We start from the raw sequence: 16,708 nt of genomic DNA on the forward strand, positions 1-16,708 counted from the left end.
TCAAAAATCTGTCCAAAACTACATAAAAAACTGTTCTAAATGAGTTAATATCCAACTAAAATGCTTAGAAAAGTCTCCAACCACTATAAACGTGTACGAAACCTTTTCAAAATGATTAAAAAAAAAATATGTCTGACAAAATTAACCCTCCTGTTGTCCTCATTTACAGGTACCAAAAATAAATCCAAAAATTCAGTCAAATTTCCCCAAATTTCTGAAAATTTGGAAAACCTTCAGGAAGAAAATTCCAATAATTCCTTAAAAGTTTTATTTAAAAAACAATCCCCAAATTCAGCAAGAAAATTCTTATAAATATTTTCAAAAAATGAGTAAAAGTCCTTCAAAAAATCCTAAAAACATCTAAAGTGATTATAGATATACATATCGGTAAAACTTGTAATATTTTCTTTAAGAACATTCACATAAAAATCAACCAAAATCCAGAAAATTTCACTGGATTTTGGTTGAAATTTTTTTTTTGTCAATGTTCTTAAAATAACTAATTTTTTTTTAAACATTTCTTTTTGTTTCCACCAAAAAATGTTCAAAAATTTCCCAACAATGTTGAAAATGTGGAAATTTTCACTGTGAAAATGTTTGGGTTTTTTTTCAACATTTTCAAACATTAAAACGGGTCCGTTTGACCTGCAGGACGAAACAAGGGTTAAAAAATGCTCCATGAAATTTGAATTTTTTTGTCTGAACTGAACCAAAAATCAAACAAAACACATCAAAGTTGTTGAAATTACCTTGAAATCTTCCCAAAATGTCTCAAAATATGACAAAAATGAGAAAACTTGTCCTACAAAAGTTAGAATTTAATCAAAATGACTAAAAATCATCTGATCTGAGCCAGAAACCAACCAGAACACCTCCAGTTCTTCAAATCAATCTGCCTTTAATAACAGAAAGCTTCTTTCTCAGAGTGAATCAGTGACTCGTCCTCTTTTCTTTGTTCCAGAGGAAGCAGTGAGTCTGAGACGGCGACACAATGAGGCACAAACACACAAAAACACACAAACATGAACATAAATACACACAAATAAATACACAAAAACACACAAACATGAACATATTTACACAAAACACACAAACATGAACATAAATACACACAAAAACACACAAACATGAACATAAATACATACAAAAACACACAAACATGAACATAAATATACGCAAAAACACACAAACATGAACATAAATATACGCAAAAACACACAAACATGAACATAAATATACGCAAAAACACAAACATGAACATAAATATACGCAAAAACACACAAACATGAACATATTTACACAAACACACAAACATGAACAAAAATACACAAAAAACATGAACAAAAATACACACAAACATGAACATAAATACACACAAAAACACACAAACATGAACATAAATATACGCAAAAACACACAAACATGAACATATTTACACAAAAACACACAAACATGAACAAAAATACACACACAAACACAAACATGAACATATTTACACTTAAACATGAACAAAAATACACACAAAAACACAAACATGAACACAAAAACACACAAACATGAACACAAAAACACTCAAACATGAACACAAAAACACTCAAACATGAACACAAAAACACTCAAACATGAACACAAAAACACACAAACATGAACACAAAAACACTCAAACATGAACACAAAAACACTCAAACATGAACACAAAAACACACTTAAACACGTGTAAACATGAACACATCTCCTCATCTGTGAACAAACTGCAGCTCCACTCTGTTTCCTGGTTCTCGGGTTCTCAGGTTCTCAGGTTCTCAGGTTCTCAGGTTCTCAGGTTCTCAGGTTCTCAGGTTCTCAGGTTCAGGTGTTTCTCCGTCGGCTCTGAGCTGATTTCTGACTTTATTTCCTGCTTTCTATTTATTCTGACACCTGGAGGCCGTTCACATCCACCACTTCCTGCACGGATTAAAATCAAAGCGAAGTTTAACCTGAAACTCAGTGAATATTTTCAAAATACTTAATTTTGGTAATTTTTCTGAATGCGACGTGTAGAAATGAAAGGATTTTAATGGATTATCACATTTTTTAGTGTAAATTTGCTGAAATTGACATAAAAACTCTCCGATTTTTTGCCACATGAAGTTTTCACGTTGTCTTTCTCGTCATTTTCCGCCTCTTTTCTGTGATTTCTATTTTTATTTTTGTTGTTTTATTAATTATTTATCGTTTTGTAGTCTTGAATATTCAGCCGTCATCCTCAGAATCCGTCTCTGAACTTTTTTAAGGACTGATTTTTGTGTGTTTTTATGATTTCCTGATTGATGTGATTCAAGGAAAATGACTCAAACCGTCACCAATCAACCCAGAGAAAGCAGAAATGTTTGTTTTATTCTGTATTTCGGAATATTCTACGCTTGATTTCTGATTTTTCTGATTTTTTTTTGTTAAATCAAACCTTTCTTAATGTGTTTTCTGTCATGATTTATCTAAATTTGATGTTTTACTGCAGCTTCACTGCACTGAAACGGTTTAATAATTTATTATTTAGACCTTCAAATATAAGAATAAATCTGCTTTTCGACGTCCACGGGTATTTGAAAGGTTTTCAGGACAGAATCTTTTTTTCAGACTTAAAGAAAAGCCAATAAAGTGCGATTCTGATCCTGTTTGATTCTAAAAGCAGATTTAAACGGCTGAACATCAAAGATATTTTAGTTTTATCTCCTAAAAATGTGACATAATTTGCTTAAAAAAAAGAAGAAAAATGAAGAAATAAAAGACTGAAATATAGAAGAAGCTGCGGCTGAATGTCCTGTTTTATTTCAATTTGACTGGAAAATGTTTGTTTTTATTTCATTTAATTTATTTTAATACTAAATCAATATGATTCCAATTTTTATTTTCATGTTTTATTTTAAATATTATGATTTTATTTTTTTATTATTTTCACCTGTTTTTTTATTTATTTATGATCATTTCATTGTTTTTTATTTCATTTAATTTATTTTTAATACTAAATCAATGTGATTCAAATTTTTAATTGTCATGTTTTATTTTAAATGTTAATTCAATATTATTTTAATCTTTTTTAAATTTATGATCATTTCACTTTTTTTTTCATTCTTACTTTAAATATCAGAACAAACTGTTTCTGTAGCAGCTGGTTGTTGAATATAATAAATTTCTCTTTAAATCACTGAATTTTTGTGCCTTTCATTTATTTAAACTGAATATTTCTTCATCCGTTCATTTCCCTTGTTTGTTGCTTCATTTAAAGGGAAATCTTGTGCATCGAACCTGAAAAGATCAAGAAAATAAAAAATATTTTAATTTTGTTTGTTGCTTTATTTAAAGGAATGTCTTTGACATCAAACATGAAAATAAAGCATTTTTTTGTAATTTTTTTGCTGGTTGTTTTTAAAATACCAAAACTTTGATTCACATTTGAGGCTTTTCTTTCACTTTATTTCCATAAAATCCTGATAAAAGTGAGCTCAGAATTTAAACAAACTGCAGCTAAAGAAGCTTTTTCCAGCCTCTAAACCCTCATTTCTGGGTTTTTAAAGCGTCTCTGCGGCGTTTTCACCCTAAAATCATCCCATCAGCTTCCTCTGCTTTCCGAGTCTCAGCATCTTTTCCTGAGTCGAGTTATTTTTAGATGTGCTGAGTCCAGACGCTTTAAAGCTGTTTCCATTCCTTTTTTTCCGTGCAGAGGGAGCTGTTCGACATGGAGCCGTGGGAGAGGCCCAGAGAGGAGTTCAAGCTGACCAGGAAGCTGGGAGAAGGACACTTTGGACAGGTGTGGGAGGCTCTGTGGAGCTCTGAGAACAAGAAGGTGGCCATCAAGATGCTGAAGCAAGGTGAGCGGAAGCAGGTTCAACGAATCCAGGCTCCGTCTGGATTAACTGGATCTATTAAACCGAGAATCATAATCAGTGTCATGGTCAGCTTTGTTCATTTTTCAAGTTTTCTGCAAACTTTCTTAAAAATGTAGGCGATTTAGTGATCTCAATCCTTGGTTTCCTGGATGTGTTTCTGTTTTCTGATGTTCCACCAACTTTAAAAATTGACGTTCTGTTCTCTCAGAAATGGTCAAAAATGGCCCAAAGCTTTACTAAAATAACTAGAAATTGTCTTAAATGAGTTAGAAATGAACCAAAATCACATGACAGTTGTCAAAACCAAAAACTGCGTCCAGCAAGGTTCCTTAAAAGCTTCCTGTTTGACCACAAAACACCCGAAATGTCTGTAAAATGGTCCAGAATGACTAAATTTGTCTAAAATTACTCAAAGCTTGGTTAAAATGAGCAAAACTGCTCCACAAAAGTGTCCTCAGACACTTAAAAATCGTCCAAACTGACCCAGAGACTTACCAAAACACCTCCGACTTTTACAAACTGCACTGAAAGCCTCCAAACATTAGTAGAACATTGGCCAAAATAATAAAAACCAAACCTAAACTGATCCAAAACGGCTCAAAAGTTTTCCAAAATGTAAAAAAAAAAAAAGTGTACAGAATGACTTAAAATGGTCAAAGTGGTTTGATTTGTCCAAAAAAAAACATAATCCTGCTTAAGATTCTTCAAAACCAAAATAAAGGAGGTGAAAATGAAACAAAGTGTCCATAATGTCTTAAACTGTCCATAATTATTCAGACATCTAAAATGACTCAAAAATTCATAGAAACAATCACTGGTTCCCTGGATTTGCTTCTGGTTTCTGATAATCCACCAGAGAAACTTTAAAAAAAGACATTCTGTTCACTCAGAAACAGTCCAAAAGGGCTCAAAACTGGACTAAAATAACTAAAAATGGTCCTGAATGAATTAGAATTGAACCAAAATACTAAAACAAAGTGTCCACAATCACTTCACAGGAGTTCAAACCAAAAATTTACCAAAACACCTTCAAAAAATTCAACAAAATCAAATCTAGTTTGAGTACAGATGTCCCCAAAATACCCGAAATGTCCCTGAAATGGTCCAAAATTACTACATTTGTCTAAAATTACTCAAACTTGATTAAAATGACAAAACTGCTCCACAAAATTGTCCTCAAACACTCAGAAACTGTCCAAACTGACCAAAGATTTACCAAAATGCCTCCAACTTCTACAAATTGCACTGAAAGTTTCCCAACATCAGTGTAACTGATCAAAAATGTCCCAAACATGTTCCAAAGTGGACAAAACCCCAAAGTGTCCAAAATGACTTAAAATGGTCCAAATTAATTTGATTTGTCCAAAATGACTCCAAGTTTGACTTAAATAAAAAGAATCCTGTTCAAAATCTTTCAAAACTGAAGTAAAGTAGAAAAATTAAACAGAATCACAAAGAAATGTTTCCAAAATTATTCAAAAAACGTCTAAAATGACTCAATAATTCATAGAAACCATCACTGGTTCCCTGGATGTGTTTCTGTTTTCTGATAATCCACCAGAAAAACTTTTAAAAAGTGATTTTCTGTTGGTTAAAATCCTTTTCAAAATGGCTGAAAGTGACTCTAAGCTTTATAAAAGCTGCTAAAATCTTTAATTTTTCTGGTGAAATGAGATGAGCATTTAAAGGCTGCTTGTTTGTTTTCCATGCAGAGTTGTTTACTTGTTTGTTTTGCCTGCAGAGGACACGAAGCAGGACGAGTTTGTGAAGGAGGTCCAGGCCCTGAAGAGCCTCCACCACCCCAAACTCATCCAGCTGCTGGCCATGTGCTCCAGAGGAGAACCCGTCTACATCATCACCGAGCTCATGAGCAAAGGAAGCCTCAAGTCCTACCTCACCTGTGAGTCCCTGAACGCACCACGCTGCTGCCGCGGCCGTTAAATCTCTCAGAGGAAATTCTAATCTGGTTCTGACAAAAGCCTCACATTCTCCTCATTCCTGCAGATTTAGCTGCTTCTATCACCAGAAGAACAAAGAACAATAAATGGAATAAAACGGCTTTTATATGAGCAGAAACATGAGCTGAGAAACCCGACGTTCACTCATAGAGCTCCATTAAAACGCAATCACTAAAATAAGATCAGAACTTATGAATATTCCTGAAGGGAATTCATGTGCCAAAAAATAAACAAATAAAAATACATTTTCACTGGAAATAAAATAAATTTAATTGCATTGCCAATAAAATAAAATAAATTTTCATCGTGAATTAAATAAAATTAGACTGTAAATAAAATAAAACAGACTTTCACTGTGAATAAAGTAAAATTAACATTAATTGAAATAATAAAATCAAAGTAACATTGCATTGTGAATGAAATAAAAATAAAATGAGTTTGCATGAGAATAAAATACAATAAACTTTCATTGTGAATAAAATTTGATTAATTAAATTACACTGTGACTAAAATAAAATGCACTTTCACTGTGAATAAAATATAATCAACATTTAATTGAATTAATTAAATATAATAATTTAATTTAATGAATAAAATATAATGAAGTAAAATTTAATTAATTAAAATTGCACTGTAAATAAAACAAAGTACAATTAAGTTTTTTAAATAAATTAACAAATTTAAATAAAGTAACATTGCACTGGGAATAAATAAAATTACATTTTCACTGAAAATAAAATAAAATTTCACTGTGAATAAAATGAAATAAAAATTAAATAAATTATGCTGTGAATAAAATAAAAATTAATTAAATTATACTGTGAATAAAATAAAAATTAAATAAATTTTACTGTGAATAAAATAGCATAAAATCAAATTGTGAATCAAATCAAAACCGTTTAATAATCCTCCTGTGTAATCTGAGCTGTAGAAACCTGAATAAATGACAAATAAATATAGCCGTCGTTCATTCATGACTCAGTTTCTGAGAACAAAAGATTTTCCTCCATCAAAACTGAACGCCTCAGAAACGCCTTCATCAGCTGATGATTAACGACTTTCCAGCCGATAAACCGGATCCACTGACGGTTAAATCTGAACAAAGGAGGCGAGTCACCGTTAATTACCTGGAGGTTAAAAGTATTCAACTTTATTCATCAGCTGGAGGTTAAAGGTCTGGATGGTTTTGTGAAATCACTAAAATAAGATCAAACTTTATTCATCCTGAAGGAAATTCTGGTCCCAGAAAACCAAAACGACTCAACAGAAGAAATGCAGCGAATATAAAGAAGAAAAATGACAAGATTTAAGTTCAGTAAATCACTGAAATAGTAGAAATAAGGCAAAGGAGGAAAATATGATATGAATAAAATAAAACTGTACTGTGAATAAAATAAAAATAAATTTACACTATGAATAAAATAAGAAATTAAATTGCGCAGTGTCAAATGAAATATATTTAAACTGCGCTGAAAATAAAATAAAATACATTTATATTGTGAAAAAATAAATAAAATACATTAATATTGTGAAAAAATAAAATGCATTCATATTGTGAAAATAACACAAAATTAAATTTCACAGTAAAATAAAATAAAATACATTTATACTGTGAATAAAATAAGATACATTCATACTGTGAAAAATAAAATAAAATACATTAATATTGTGAAAAAATAAATAAAATAGATTCATACTGTGAAAAAATAAAATGCATTCATATTGTGAAAATAACACAAAATTAAATTTCACAGTAAAATAAAATAAAATGAATTTGGACTTTGTATAAAAAATAAATTTTCACTGTAAATAAATAAAATTAAATAAAATTAAACTGCACTAAATAACATTAAATAAACTAAAATGGACTTGAATAAAATAAAATTGCACTATAAATAAAATAAAAATAAATTTGCTCTGTCAATAAAATATTATAAAATAACACTGTACTGTGAATTAATTAAATTAAATTGCACAGGAATTATCCTCTAACACTGATTTCCAACCTGATCCACAGAGACAAAATATGAAGCATTAAATTCAGGAAAAATGATCCCAAAAAAAATAAATTATTTCAGAATATTTAAACAGACTGAACCATAAAGTTCATCTGAATGCAGCAGAAACAGACAGATTTCCTCCACAAACAAACAGAAAGAAAGTTTTACTTTGTACTGAAATTACAGCCTCCAGTCAGAGATCCTTGCTGCGGATTGGCTGACTGTCAGTTTGGCTTCTGATTGGCTGCTGACTGCCTGTCTGCTGATTGGCTGCTGGTCCGTGTGTTTCAGCCGCTGAGGGCCAGGTGCTGACGTCGGCTCACCTCATTTACATGGGCAGCCAGGTGGCGGAGGGCATGGCCTACCTGGAGGACCGGAACATCGTCCACAGAGACCTGGCAGCCAGAAACATCCTGGTGGGAGACGACCTGGTCTGTAAGGTGGCCGACTTCGGTCTGGCTCGGATCATCAAGGTCTGTGTTCCTCAGCGAGTCTGAACCGTGTTCTGCTGAAATATTCATCGGCTGCATTATTTACACGTTTCCATAATTCATAAGGAGACTCAAGCACAACAAGCTCTGACTGTAAATAAAGCAGCTGTGATCCTGTAAAACAGGAAACAACGTTATTTATCCTGTAAATAAACTCGTCTATCCAGTTTCTGAGAACAAAACATCGTAGCTCCAGAAAAACGCAATGAAACCAAAATAAGATAAAAATTTAATTTATCCTGAAGGAGATTATTGTGACAAAAAATGCAATTAAATTTTAAAAAATAAACTAAATATTAAATTAAACTATTAATAAAATACATACACACATATATGTATAGTATAGTATACTAGTGTAATATATTAGTATACTAGTATACTATACTAATATAGTAGTATAGTTTAGTATACTAGTATAGTACAGTACTAAGTATTAGTACTACTATTGTATGCTATACTGTTATAGTATAGCATAGTATAGTATACTAGTATAGTATAGTACTAAGTATTAGTACTATAATTGTATGCTATACTGCAATAGTATGATATAGCATAGCATAGTATAGTAGTTCCCACCACCATAAATATAAATAAATAAGCCAAACTGTGCAGTAAATAAAAAATAAACAATTACAAAGCTCTATAATTTAAAATCTCCTACATAAAGAAAGTTTAAATGTCAGTGTTTAAATAAACTGATCTGGACATGAATGAATTTAGACTGCAAAGCCGATGGAATAAAATGTTTATATGGTAATATCTTCTATTATTCATTATGAATGCATTCTATTATTTATTATAAATATGTTCATTTATTTATAAGTATGTTCTATTATTTATTATAAATACGTTCTTTTATTTATTCTAAATATATTCTTTTATTGTGTAGACAGCGGGGTGTTTCCTGTTTAACACATTTCCGTCCGTCTTACAGGACAGCGTCTACACGGCCAGTCGCAGCACGAAGATCCCGGTGCGATGGACGGCTCCAGAGGCAGCCATCTATCAGAGGTTCTCAGTGAAGTCAGACGTTTGGTCGTTCGGCGTGCTGCTGTACGAGATGATGTCACGAGGAAAGATGCCTTACGAAGGTACGACATCACTTCCTGTTTCTGAGTGAGTCAACCTGGAAGGAATTCAGAGCATGTGGGTGTGAAAGCGCCATGAATCACCAGGCGTTAACTCAGGTTATCACGTGCTTTAACCTGAGGTGAACAAATGGGAATTTAACCCTTTAAGCTTCAGTGTACCACCGGCGGTACACCTACTAATTTGCATAGGAATTTCAAGAATGTCCGACGGCTGCAAACGCGATTATACAAACACTATACGCCGATGGAAAGCTTAAATTCTCATGAATCCGCCGGTATAAACCACTTTCAGATGTGATTACCACAGCGGGTGAGAAAAACACATTTGTCCGACAAAAACGAATATCCATCCATCCGTTCTCTATACACGGCTTCAACGCACACAGCGCGACTCACATTTCCGGGTTTATTATTACACACAAAAAAAAAGATTCCACAAAAAACGGCCATAATCCAACCTTTTACATCAGATGACACAAGCCAGTAAACTATTTTGTCCAAAACATGTCCTGAAGTCGTATAAAATCCCCGAATCGGTCATTTTCAAGGAAATGCACCTCGCGATGCCCGTCCAATATTCCCTGTATTTTTCGTAATTTTTATTATTTAAAAATAGAATATTAGAGATTTTTTTGTACTGAAAACGGCTGGAATTGACTGAAGCTTAAAGGGTTAAAGATTTGAAGGCTTAAGATATTCAAAATGACTCCATTTGTCAGATAAAAACTGTAAAAACTGCTGTTCTATGGAGGATAACAACCTCATTCCATCAAAATCAATTCATTCCACATGTCTCATTAAAAAATTCACCAAAAATAAACCGTGTGATAACCCGATTCTGTAAAAATGAAAGAATTATGCTCTCCTTGATCTAACTGTGAAGTCATTAGTGATTAAACTGGACCCAACAGTTAAAAAACAACAGTTCAGGGATTTTTGGCTGAACTACAGGTTGTGTTTACACAAAATAGAGGTGCAGGACTTTATGTTACAGTGGAAAATGAGCCCACAGTTCAGAAAATGCAACCTTTCCTCTTTTCTGACAGTCCTTGAACTACTCACCTGTGAAACTCCAAACCATTGACTGTATATAAAGATGGACGTAGCATCTGGCTCCAAAAATGAGGCCCACCCGGAAGTGTCAAAAACTTGCAATATCACGCCGTCCGCTAGGGTTGGCTCCAAAAAGCTTTTGCTCCATAGACCCCAATTCATTTTTGGAAAAAATAAAATTTGATAGACTGATGTTCTACAGCTCCGGATTTTTTCCCGTTAGTTTTCATGGTCAAAATGAGAGATCAGGTGGCCGATCTTAAAATAAATCAATACTGAATTTTAAATAAATCGTTAAAGTTGGCGGAGCCAGGGGGCGTGGCTATACTTGATGGACAGTCTTGTCTGAAATGATTGATAGATCCTTTAGGGCGAAAGCAGCAACAGAAGCCTCTGCGGTAAAATGTGGGCGGGATAAGAGAGCCTTCAGCTCTCAGTCTGGTCCACCCATAGACTGGTCCTGCCCCTAGTTGCTCTCTGGTCCAGTCTGTTTAATGACGCTTTTTACGTCACTGGCTCCAAAAAAATCCAAAATGGCGACCAGGAAGTAGCAAAATCCGGGCTTCATTTTCTCGGTGTTAAAACCAACGGGTGACGTCACGGTTAGTTAACGCCTGCTCCAAACGTGCTGGTGGGTTTCAAAAGGCTGTTAGTCTTTTTTTAAAGGGCAAAATGACACCATTTATCAGCCAGAATCTGTAAAAACTGATGCTCTATTGGGGAAAACAACCAAATTCCATCAAAATTACTTTATTCTGCATGTGTCATTAAAAAAGTCACCAAAAATAAATCATGTGTGATAACCAGATTCTGTAAAAACTAAAAAATTCTGCTCTCCTTGACCTAACTGTGCAGCCTTTAGTGAGTAAACTGCAACCAACAGTGAAATAACAACAATCCAGACAATGTTTTGGATGTACTGCATGCAGTGTTTACACAAAATAGAGGTACAGGACTTTACACTGCAGTAAAAATGAGGCCACAGTGAAGAAAAATGAGACAAGAAGCAAATGAACAACCAGAAACTGATACCAGAAGTTCGGATAATTAATATCCAAAACAGTAAGAGACCAGTAGAAAGAAATGGGCTGAAAGAATTTACAGCTTCCAGATTTTGTATTTATATTTGTGTTATTTCCCACATTTAATCGTGTAACCGTCTAGCCATTTTAAACCAGTTTCTGGGTGTTTCCTGTCATGTTTTTATTCACTGCTTGTTCATTATTCACTGCAATATGAAGTCAAATCACTAGAAAACCCTTGAATAGAGCCACAAAACACAACTGAAGCTCCTCGATGGCTTTTAATTTACTGTTGTTTCTCACTTGTTTATGTCGTTTTCAGACTGTTGGTCAAATAAAAACTCAATAAAAATCCAAATTTGGCATCAGTAGGAACAATTTTGGATTAATTTACGGGAAGCTGTGGTCTTGTTGGAGAGACTCACATATATATTGGAAGGTATAAACTCCTGAGAAGTTCCTGCATTGTTGATTTTGGTGTTTTCAGGAAGAAAAATAGAAGTTTTATGATGATGTTTTAATCAATCGACGATCGTTCTTTCAACATAACTGAACATCTAGACTTGGTTATTTTTTTAAAGTTTCGATGACTTCACCTTCCAGAGTTTGCTTTTGTATCAGATTTAAACATAAAAAGGTAAATAAATGAGCCAACTGCTTTCATTTGTGCTCCTCTTCAGGTAAAAGCAATAAGGAGGTGCTGGACCTGCTGTCGTCGGGCTTTCGGCTGCCGTGTCCGACTCGATGTCCTCAGAACATTTACCGCATCATGATGGACTGCTGGGCCGCCGAGCCCTCCAAGAGACCATCCTTCCACGCCCTGCACAGCCAGCTGGACTCCATCTACGCCCGGATCTATTTCAAAACCATCGAGGTGTAGAATCGGGAGGGTTTAAGACTCCAAGAACATGAAGGAAAGAACCGGCGATGACGACACAACAGGGTACTTTAAAAAAACACCGAGATGTGAAGAGACAGACGGTGGAGAAGTGAAATGAAAGGAGGAGAAAGGTGAACTAAAGCTGAGGAATGGTTGGTTTCTCAGGCTGAAAGGAGAACCTGAGTATAAATGAATGCTGAAGCCCTGAGCACATTCACAGAACCAACGGTTTTTAATTTTTTACCCTTTTTTGGTTTTCTAAATGATGGTTTATTACTTCTGTATGTGCCATGTTTGAGCCAATCTTTGAACTGCAAACACCAGAAACATGGAGTTTATGTGCAATAATGAATGCTCGTTGGGTTCTTAGTAGCAGATTGAGTCTAGATATTTAATATATGGACTGATTGTCAGGAAACTGAGGAATAATCCAGTGATTCCACGACTTTTCATCACAAGTCTTTGGTTTGTAACGACCAGTCTCTTATTCTGAAATGACGACCAATGAGCTTCAGCTGAGGTTTGAAGTCAAAGGACGGACCAGAGTCTTACACCAACAGAGAGCTCTTTCAGTTCACATTTAGCTTTAAGACGCACTCGAACAAATCATACAACAGTTTGGGTCCAACGTTTATCTGATGAGAAGGTTGATGCCACTGAAGTGTCTTTATTAGCTGCAGAGGTGAACATAGTCTGAGTCCAGAAGACGTAGACGTCGAAGAGCTCACGTGTTTTTCCTCCTAAATGTCATGTGTCTATCTGATGGACTGATGACGGTCTGAGGCTCAGAAATGATGGAAAAAGTCCATTAAAAAGTGATAAATCTGGACCCACCTGTATGGACTTCAAGGACCTGGATGTCTCCACTGAATGGTCTGGAAATGTTCGATTACACTTAGCATAAAGACCGGAAGCAAGAAAGGAGACCGTCCTCTGTAGAAAGTTCTAGAGTAGACCTACCGACAGCTAGAAAGATCACTGATTGATATCTGCTGTCTTCTTTTTTAAGGCTGTGCTTAACAGAAATACAAATACAACAATACAAATTATGCAAAATAACAGAAAAAGCTGCAACCTTACCACAAACATGTTAAATCGCCGCAGTGAGTCAAAATATCCATAAAACGATGCAAAATTAGGACAAAAAGATGGAAAGTAACCAAGAAACGGGAAGTAGAATCACAACAAAGAATCCAAAATACCACAAACACACAAAACTACAACTAAAAGATGCAAACCTATGGAATCACCACCACAAGCGCCAATCAGAGCAAAAATGCAAGGATGCAAAACCATCACAGAAACTCATGAATCACCACAACTAGCCAAGAATAACTACATAAAGAGGCAAAATAAGTAAAAACAGGAAGCAGAATAACAACAGTGTCCAAACTACCACAAAGACTCAAAACTACTACAGAAAGATGCAAAATAACCCAAAAACAGGAAGTAGAATCACAACAATGGGTTCAATTACAGCAAGGACCCAAAATAACCACAAAATTATGCAAAATAGCCAAAAAAACAGGAAGTCAAATCACAATAGAGTCCAAATTACTATTGAAGACACAAAACTACCACATTTTTAATTTTTTTTTTTTTTGATATATCAAGCTAGAATTCCACAGATACCGATTTAGATCTTCATAGTTACAGAAACAGAACGGTATGAACATTGAGTTGTCGGAGATTCTGCTGATTGGTTGGTAAGAAGACTGTTTCCCTGTGCTTTTGGTTTTTTATGCTAAGCTAACTACCTGCTGGTTGTATTTAACACGCTGACATCAAACTTCTCATCTAACTCTTCTTAAGGAGACCATGTTACCCAGTTGTTTAATCACTGTCTTATTGCTAACGAGCCTGAAAACTTGCCTCATGGAAGCATGTTGACGTGCTGTCCTTAGCATGTTAGCATGCTGATTGGCATACGGTAGTAATATGCTAAAGGAGAACAAAAATCTGCATGCTGGCACCGAGCCTGAGGCGGATGAAGTGAGTAGAACCGAGCCTGAGAGGTGCTAACACGCTAACACTGTTCCACTAATGGGATTAAATGATCTCCACTCTGGCGCCACCCTCAGGACAAACATTAAGCGTCTCGTATTTGTGTTTTTTCCTTCCGTTCACCGGGTTTATTTTTTGTCCTCGCTGTTCGTCTTTAAGTGTTTTCTTCATTCCAGCTTCTGTTACAGGGATTTAGGAGGACTTTAGGCATCATGTCTGAAGATATTGTGTCTCTAGAACATTCTTCAAATCGTTTTCGTCCTCCAGAGATGTATTTAGTGGCGGAGCTTTAAAAGCCGGAGTGCCACAGTGCCATGTGTCCAGGCCTTAAGTCACTAAAGGCCCAGAATAAGGCCAGTTACAACTAGAGTGCCTATGTTTACAATGCAGACTAAAAAACTACAAACATGGAGTAGAAGGACTACAAACAGACCTGAAGGAGTTGGATTTGTGCACCACACCACGACGTCGCACCGTGCAACACAACCTGAGAATGACGTGAATCCAACTCGGGTCTTTTATGCATGAGGTTCACAGCAGACGAAGCCAAGTTCAGGAAACTTGAGCCATAATCACCAAAACACCAGACGCAGTTTGTTTGTTTTCACCTGGATGCAATCAGGAACCAAACACCAGTAATGCAAAGAATAAAGTATTTTAAGTATTGCTTTGAAATGTGGTTTTACTTCTCAGACTGAAACATTCGAAACCAAACAACTAATTTAAATTTGAATGCTTTGATCTAAATCAACTTATTTTTGTTGTTTTGTGTTTGTCTCATTTTTGTCGCTTTGTAACTTTTGTATCTAATTTTTCACCAGTTTTGTTTTGTGTCGTTTGTCTCATTTTTTGTCGTTTTGTTTCTCACTTTTGTAGTTTTGTGTCTCATTTTTGTACTATTTTGTCTTGTTTTTGTTGTTTTTTTGTCTGACTTTTGTCGTTCATGTCATGTTTTTGTCGTTTCCTTTTTGTCTCGCTTGTTTGTTTTGTCTCATTTTTGTTCATTTTTGTGGCTTTGTAACTTTTTTTGTCAGTTTCTTTGTCTCTTGTTTTTGTGTAACTTGTGTCATTTTTGTAATGTTTTGTCTTGTTTTTGTTTTTTGTCTATTTCTGTCATTTTGAAGTGATCTGAGCATTTTTGAGTCACTTTAGACAGGTTTTTGTCATTTTGGCAAAATGAAACTTAATCTATAGAACATGACACCTGGAAGAATGTAAAACTGATCTGGTGTCAGTTTTTACCAGAACCAGAAAGTCCATTAAAAAGTGATAAATCTGGACCCACCTCTATGGACTTCAAGGACCTGGAATGTTCTAAGTGAGACTAAAGTTAAAGACTGGAAGCAGGAAAGGAGAAAGTCTCCTGGAGAAAGTTCTAGAGTAGACCTACCAACAACTGTAGAAAGTTCTGGAGTAGACCTACCGACAACTGGAGAAAGTTCTAGAGTAGACCTACCGACAACTGGAGAAAGTTCTAGAGTAGACCTACCGACAACTGTCGAAAGTTCTAGAGTAGACCTACCGACAACTGTAGAAAGTTCTGGAGTAGACCTACCGACAACTGTAGAAAGTTCTGGAGTAGACCGACCGACAACTGTAGAAAGTTCTGGAGTAGACCGACCGACAACTGTAGAAAGTTCTGGAGTAGACCGACCGACAACTGTAGAAAGTTCTAGAGTAGACCGACCGACAACTGTAGAAAGTTCTGGAGTAGACCTACCGACAACTGTAGAAAGTTCTGGAGTAGACCTACCGACAACTGTAGAAAGTTCTGGAGTAGACCTACCGACAACTGTAGAAAGTTCTGGAGTAGACCGACCGACAACTGTAGAAAGTTCTAGAGTAGACCGACCGACAACTGTAGAAAGTTCTAGAGTAGACCGACCGACAACTGTAGAAAGTTCTAGAGTAGACCGACCGACAACTGTAGAAAGTTCTAGAGTAGACCGACCGACAACTGGAGAAAGTTCTAGAGTAGACCGACCGACAAGTGGAAAGATCATTGATTAATATCTGCTATATTGTTTTTTCACCTTGTTCTCAAACAGACAACCACCCACCCAGTTTCCTCCTCGTCTACACCACAGAAAACCCACCCAGGAATTAGTCTCATTCTAAAAGCCTGCAAGCATCTAGGAACATAAAATAATAATCACTGTGAACTCCAGCGGTTTCTCTGCAGAGGTGATGTTGAGGAATACTGACAGGTTCCTTCAGGTTGTTCTAATTCTGACGGTTTACATCAGCGGTGTCAAATTCATCTTAGTCCAGGTTAGTTCCAGATTCAGCACAGCTTGATTTCCAGACCAGTAAAATCACAGCATAATAACCTGTAAATAACCA

General features: G+C 35.2%; 1 protein-coding gene and 2 long non-coding RNA genes across 9 annotated transcripts in view; 2 read left to right on the forward strand and 1 right to left on the reverse strand.

The window, feature by feature from the left end:
- The window catches only part of srms (src-related kinase lacking C-terminal regulatory tyrosine and N-terminal myristylation sites), a 31,049-nt gene extending 18,557 nt beyond the window's left edge, over positions 1-12,492 (forward strand). The window contains exons 4-8 of the mRNA XM_022193019.2: positions 3,701-3,848; positions 5,608-5,766; positions 8,116-8,297; positions 9,250-9,406; positions 12,162-12,492. Coding sequence (XP_022048711.1) covers positions 3,701-3,848; positions 5,608-5,766; positions 8,116-8,297; positions 9,250-9,406; positions 12,162-12,361 — 846 coding nt within the window. The 3' untranslated portion in view covers positions 12,362-12,492. The remainder of the gene's footprint in view (positions 1-3,700; positions 3,849-5,607; positions 5,767-8,115; positions 8,298-9,249; positions 9,407-12,161) is intronic.
- LOC127534410 (uncharacterized) lies at positions 543-3,184 on the forward strand. Its single transcript, XR_007942570.1, has 2 exons — positions 543-1,782; positions 1,815-3,184. It is a non-coding gene; the product is annotated as an uncharacterized LOC127534410 (long non-coding RNA).
- A 3,206-nt stretch (positions 12,493-15,698) lies between the features above and the next one.
- On the reverse strand, positions 15,699-16,358 carry LOC127534408 (uncharacterized). Of its 7 annotated transcripts, XR_007942566.1 has the most exons (4): positions 16,247-16,358; positions 16,049-16,147; positions 15,851-15,916; positions 15,699-15,784 (listed from the first exon to the last, which is right to left on the reverse strand). It is a non-coding gene; the product is annotated as an uncharacterized LOC127534408 (long non-coding RNA). The 7 variants fall into 7 exon arrangements; XR_007942565.1 differs by having other exon boundaries at positions 15,730-15,850; positions 15,884-16,147; XR_007942562.1 differs by having other exon boundaries at positions 15,759-15,883; positions 15,917-16,147.
- Positions 16,359-16,708: the final 350 nt, after the last annotated feature.

This window comes from Acanthochromis polyacanthus, chromosome 6 (assembly GCF_021347895.1).
Source record: "Acanthochromis polyacanthus isolate Apoly-LR-REF ecotype Palm Island chromosome 6, KAUST_Apoly_ChrSc, whole genome shotgun sequence".
NCBI classification, from domain to species: domain Eukaryota; kingdom Metazoa; phylum Chordata; class Actinopteri; family Pomacentridae; genus Acanthochromis; species Acanthochromis polyacanthus.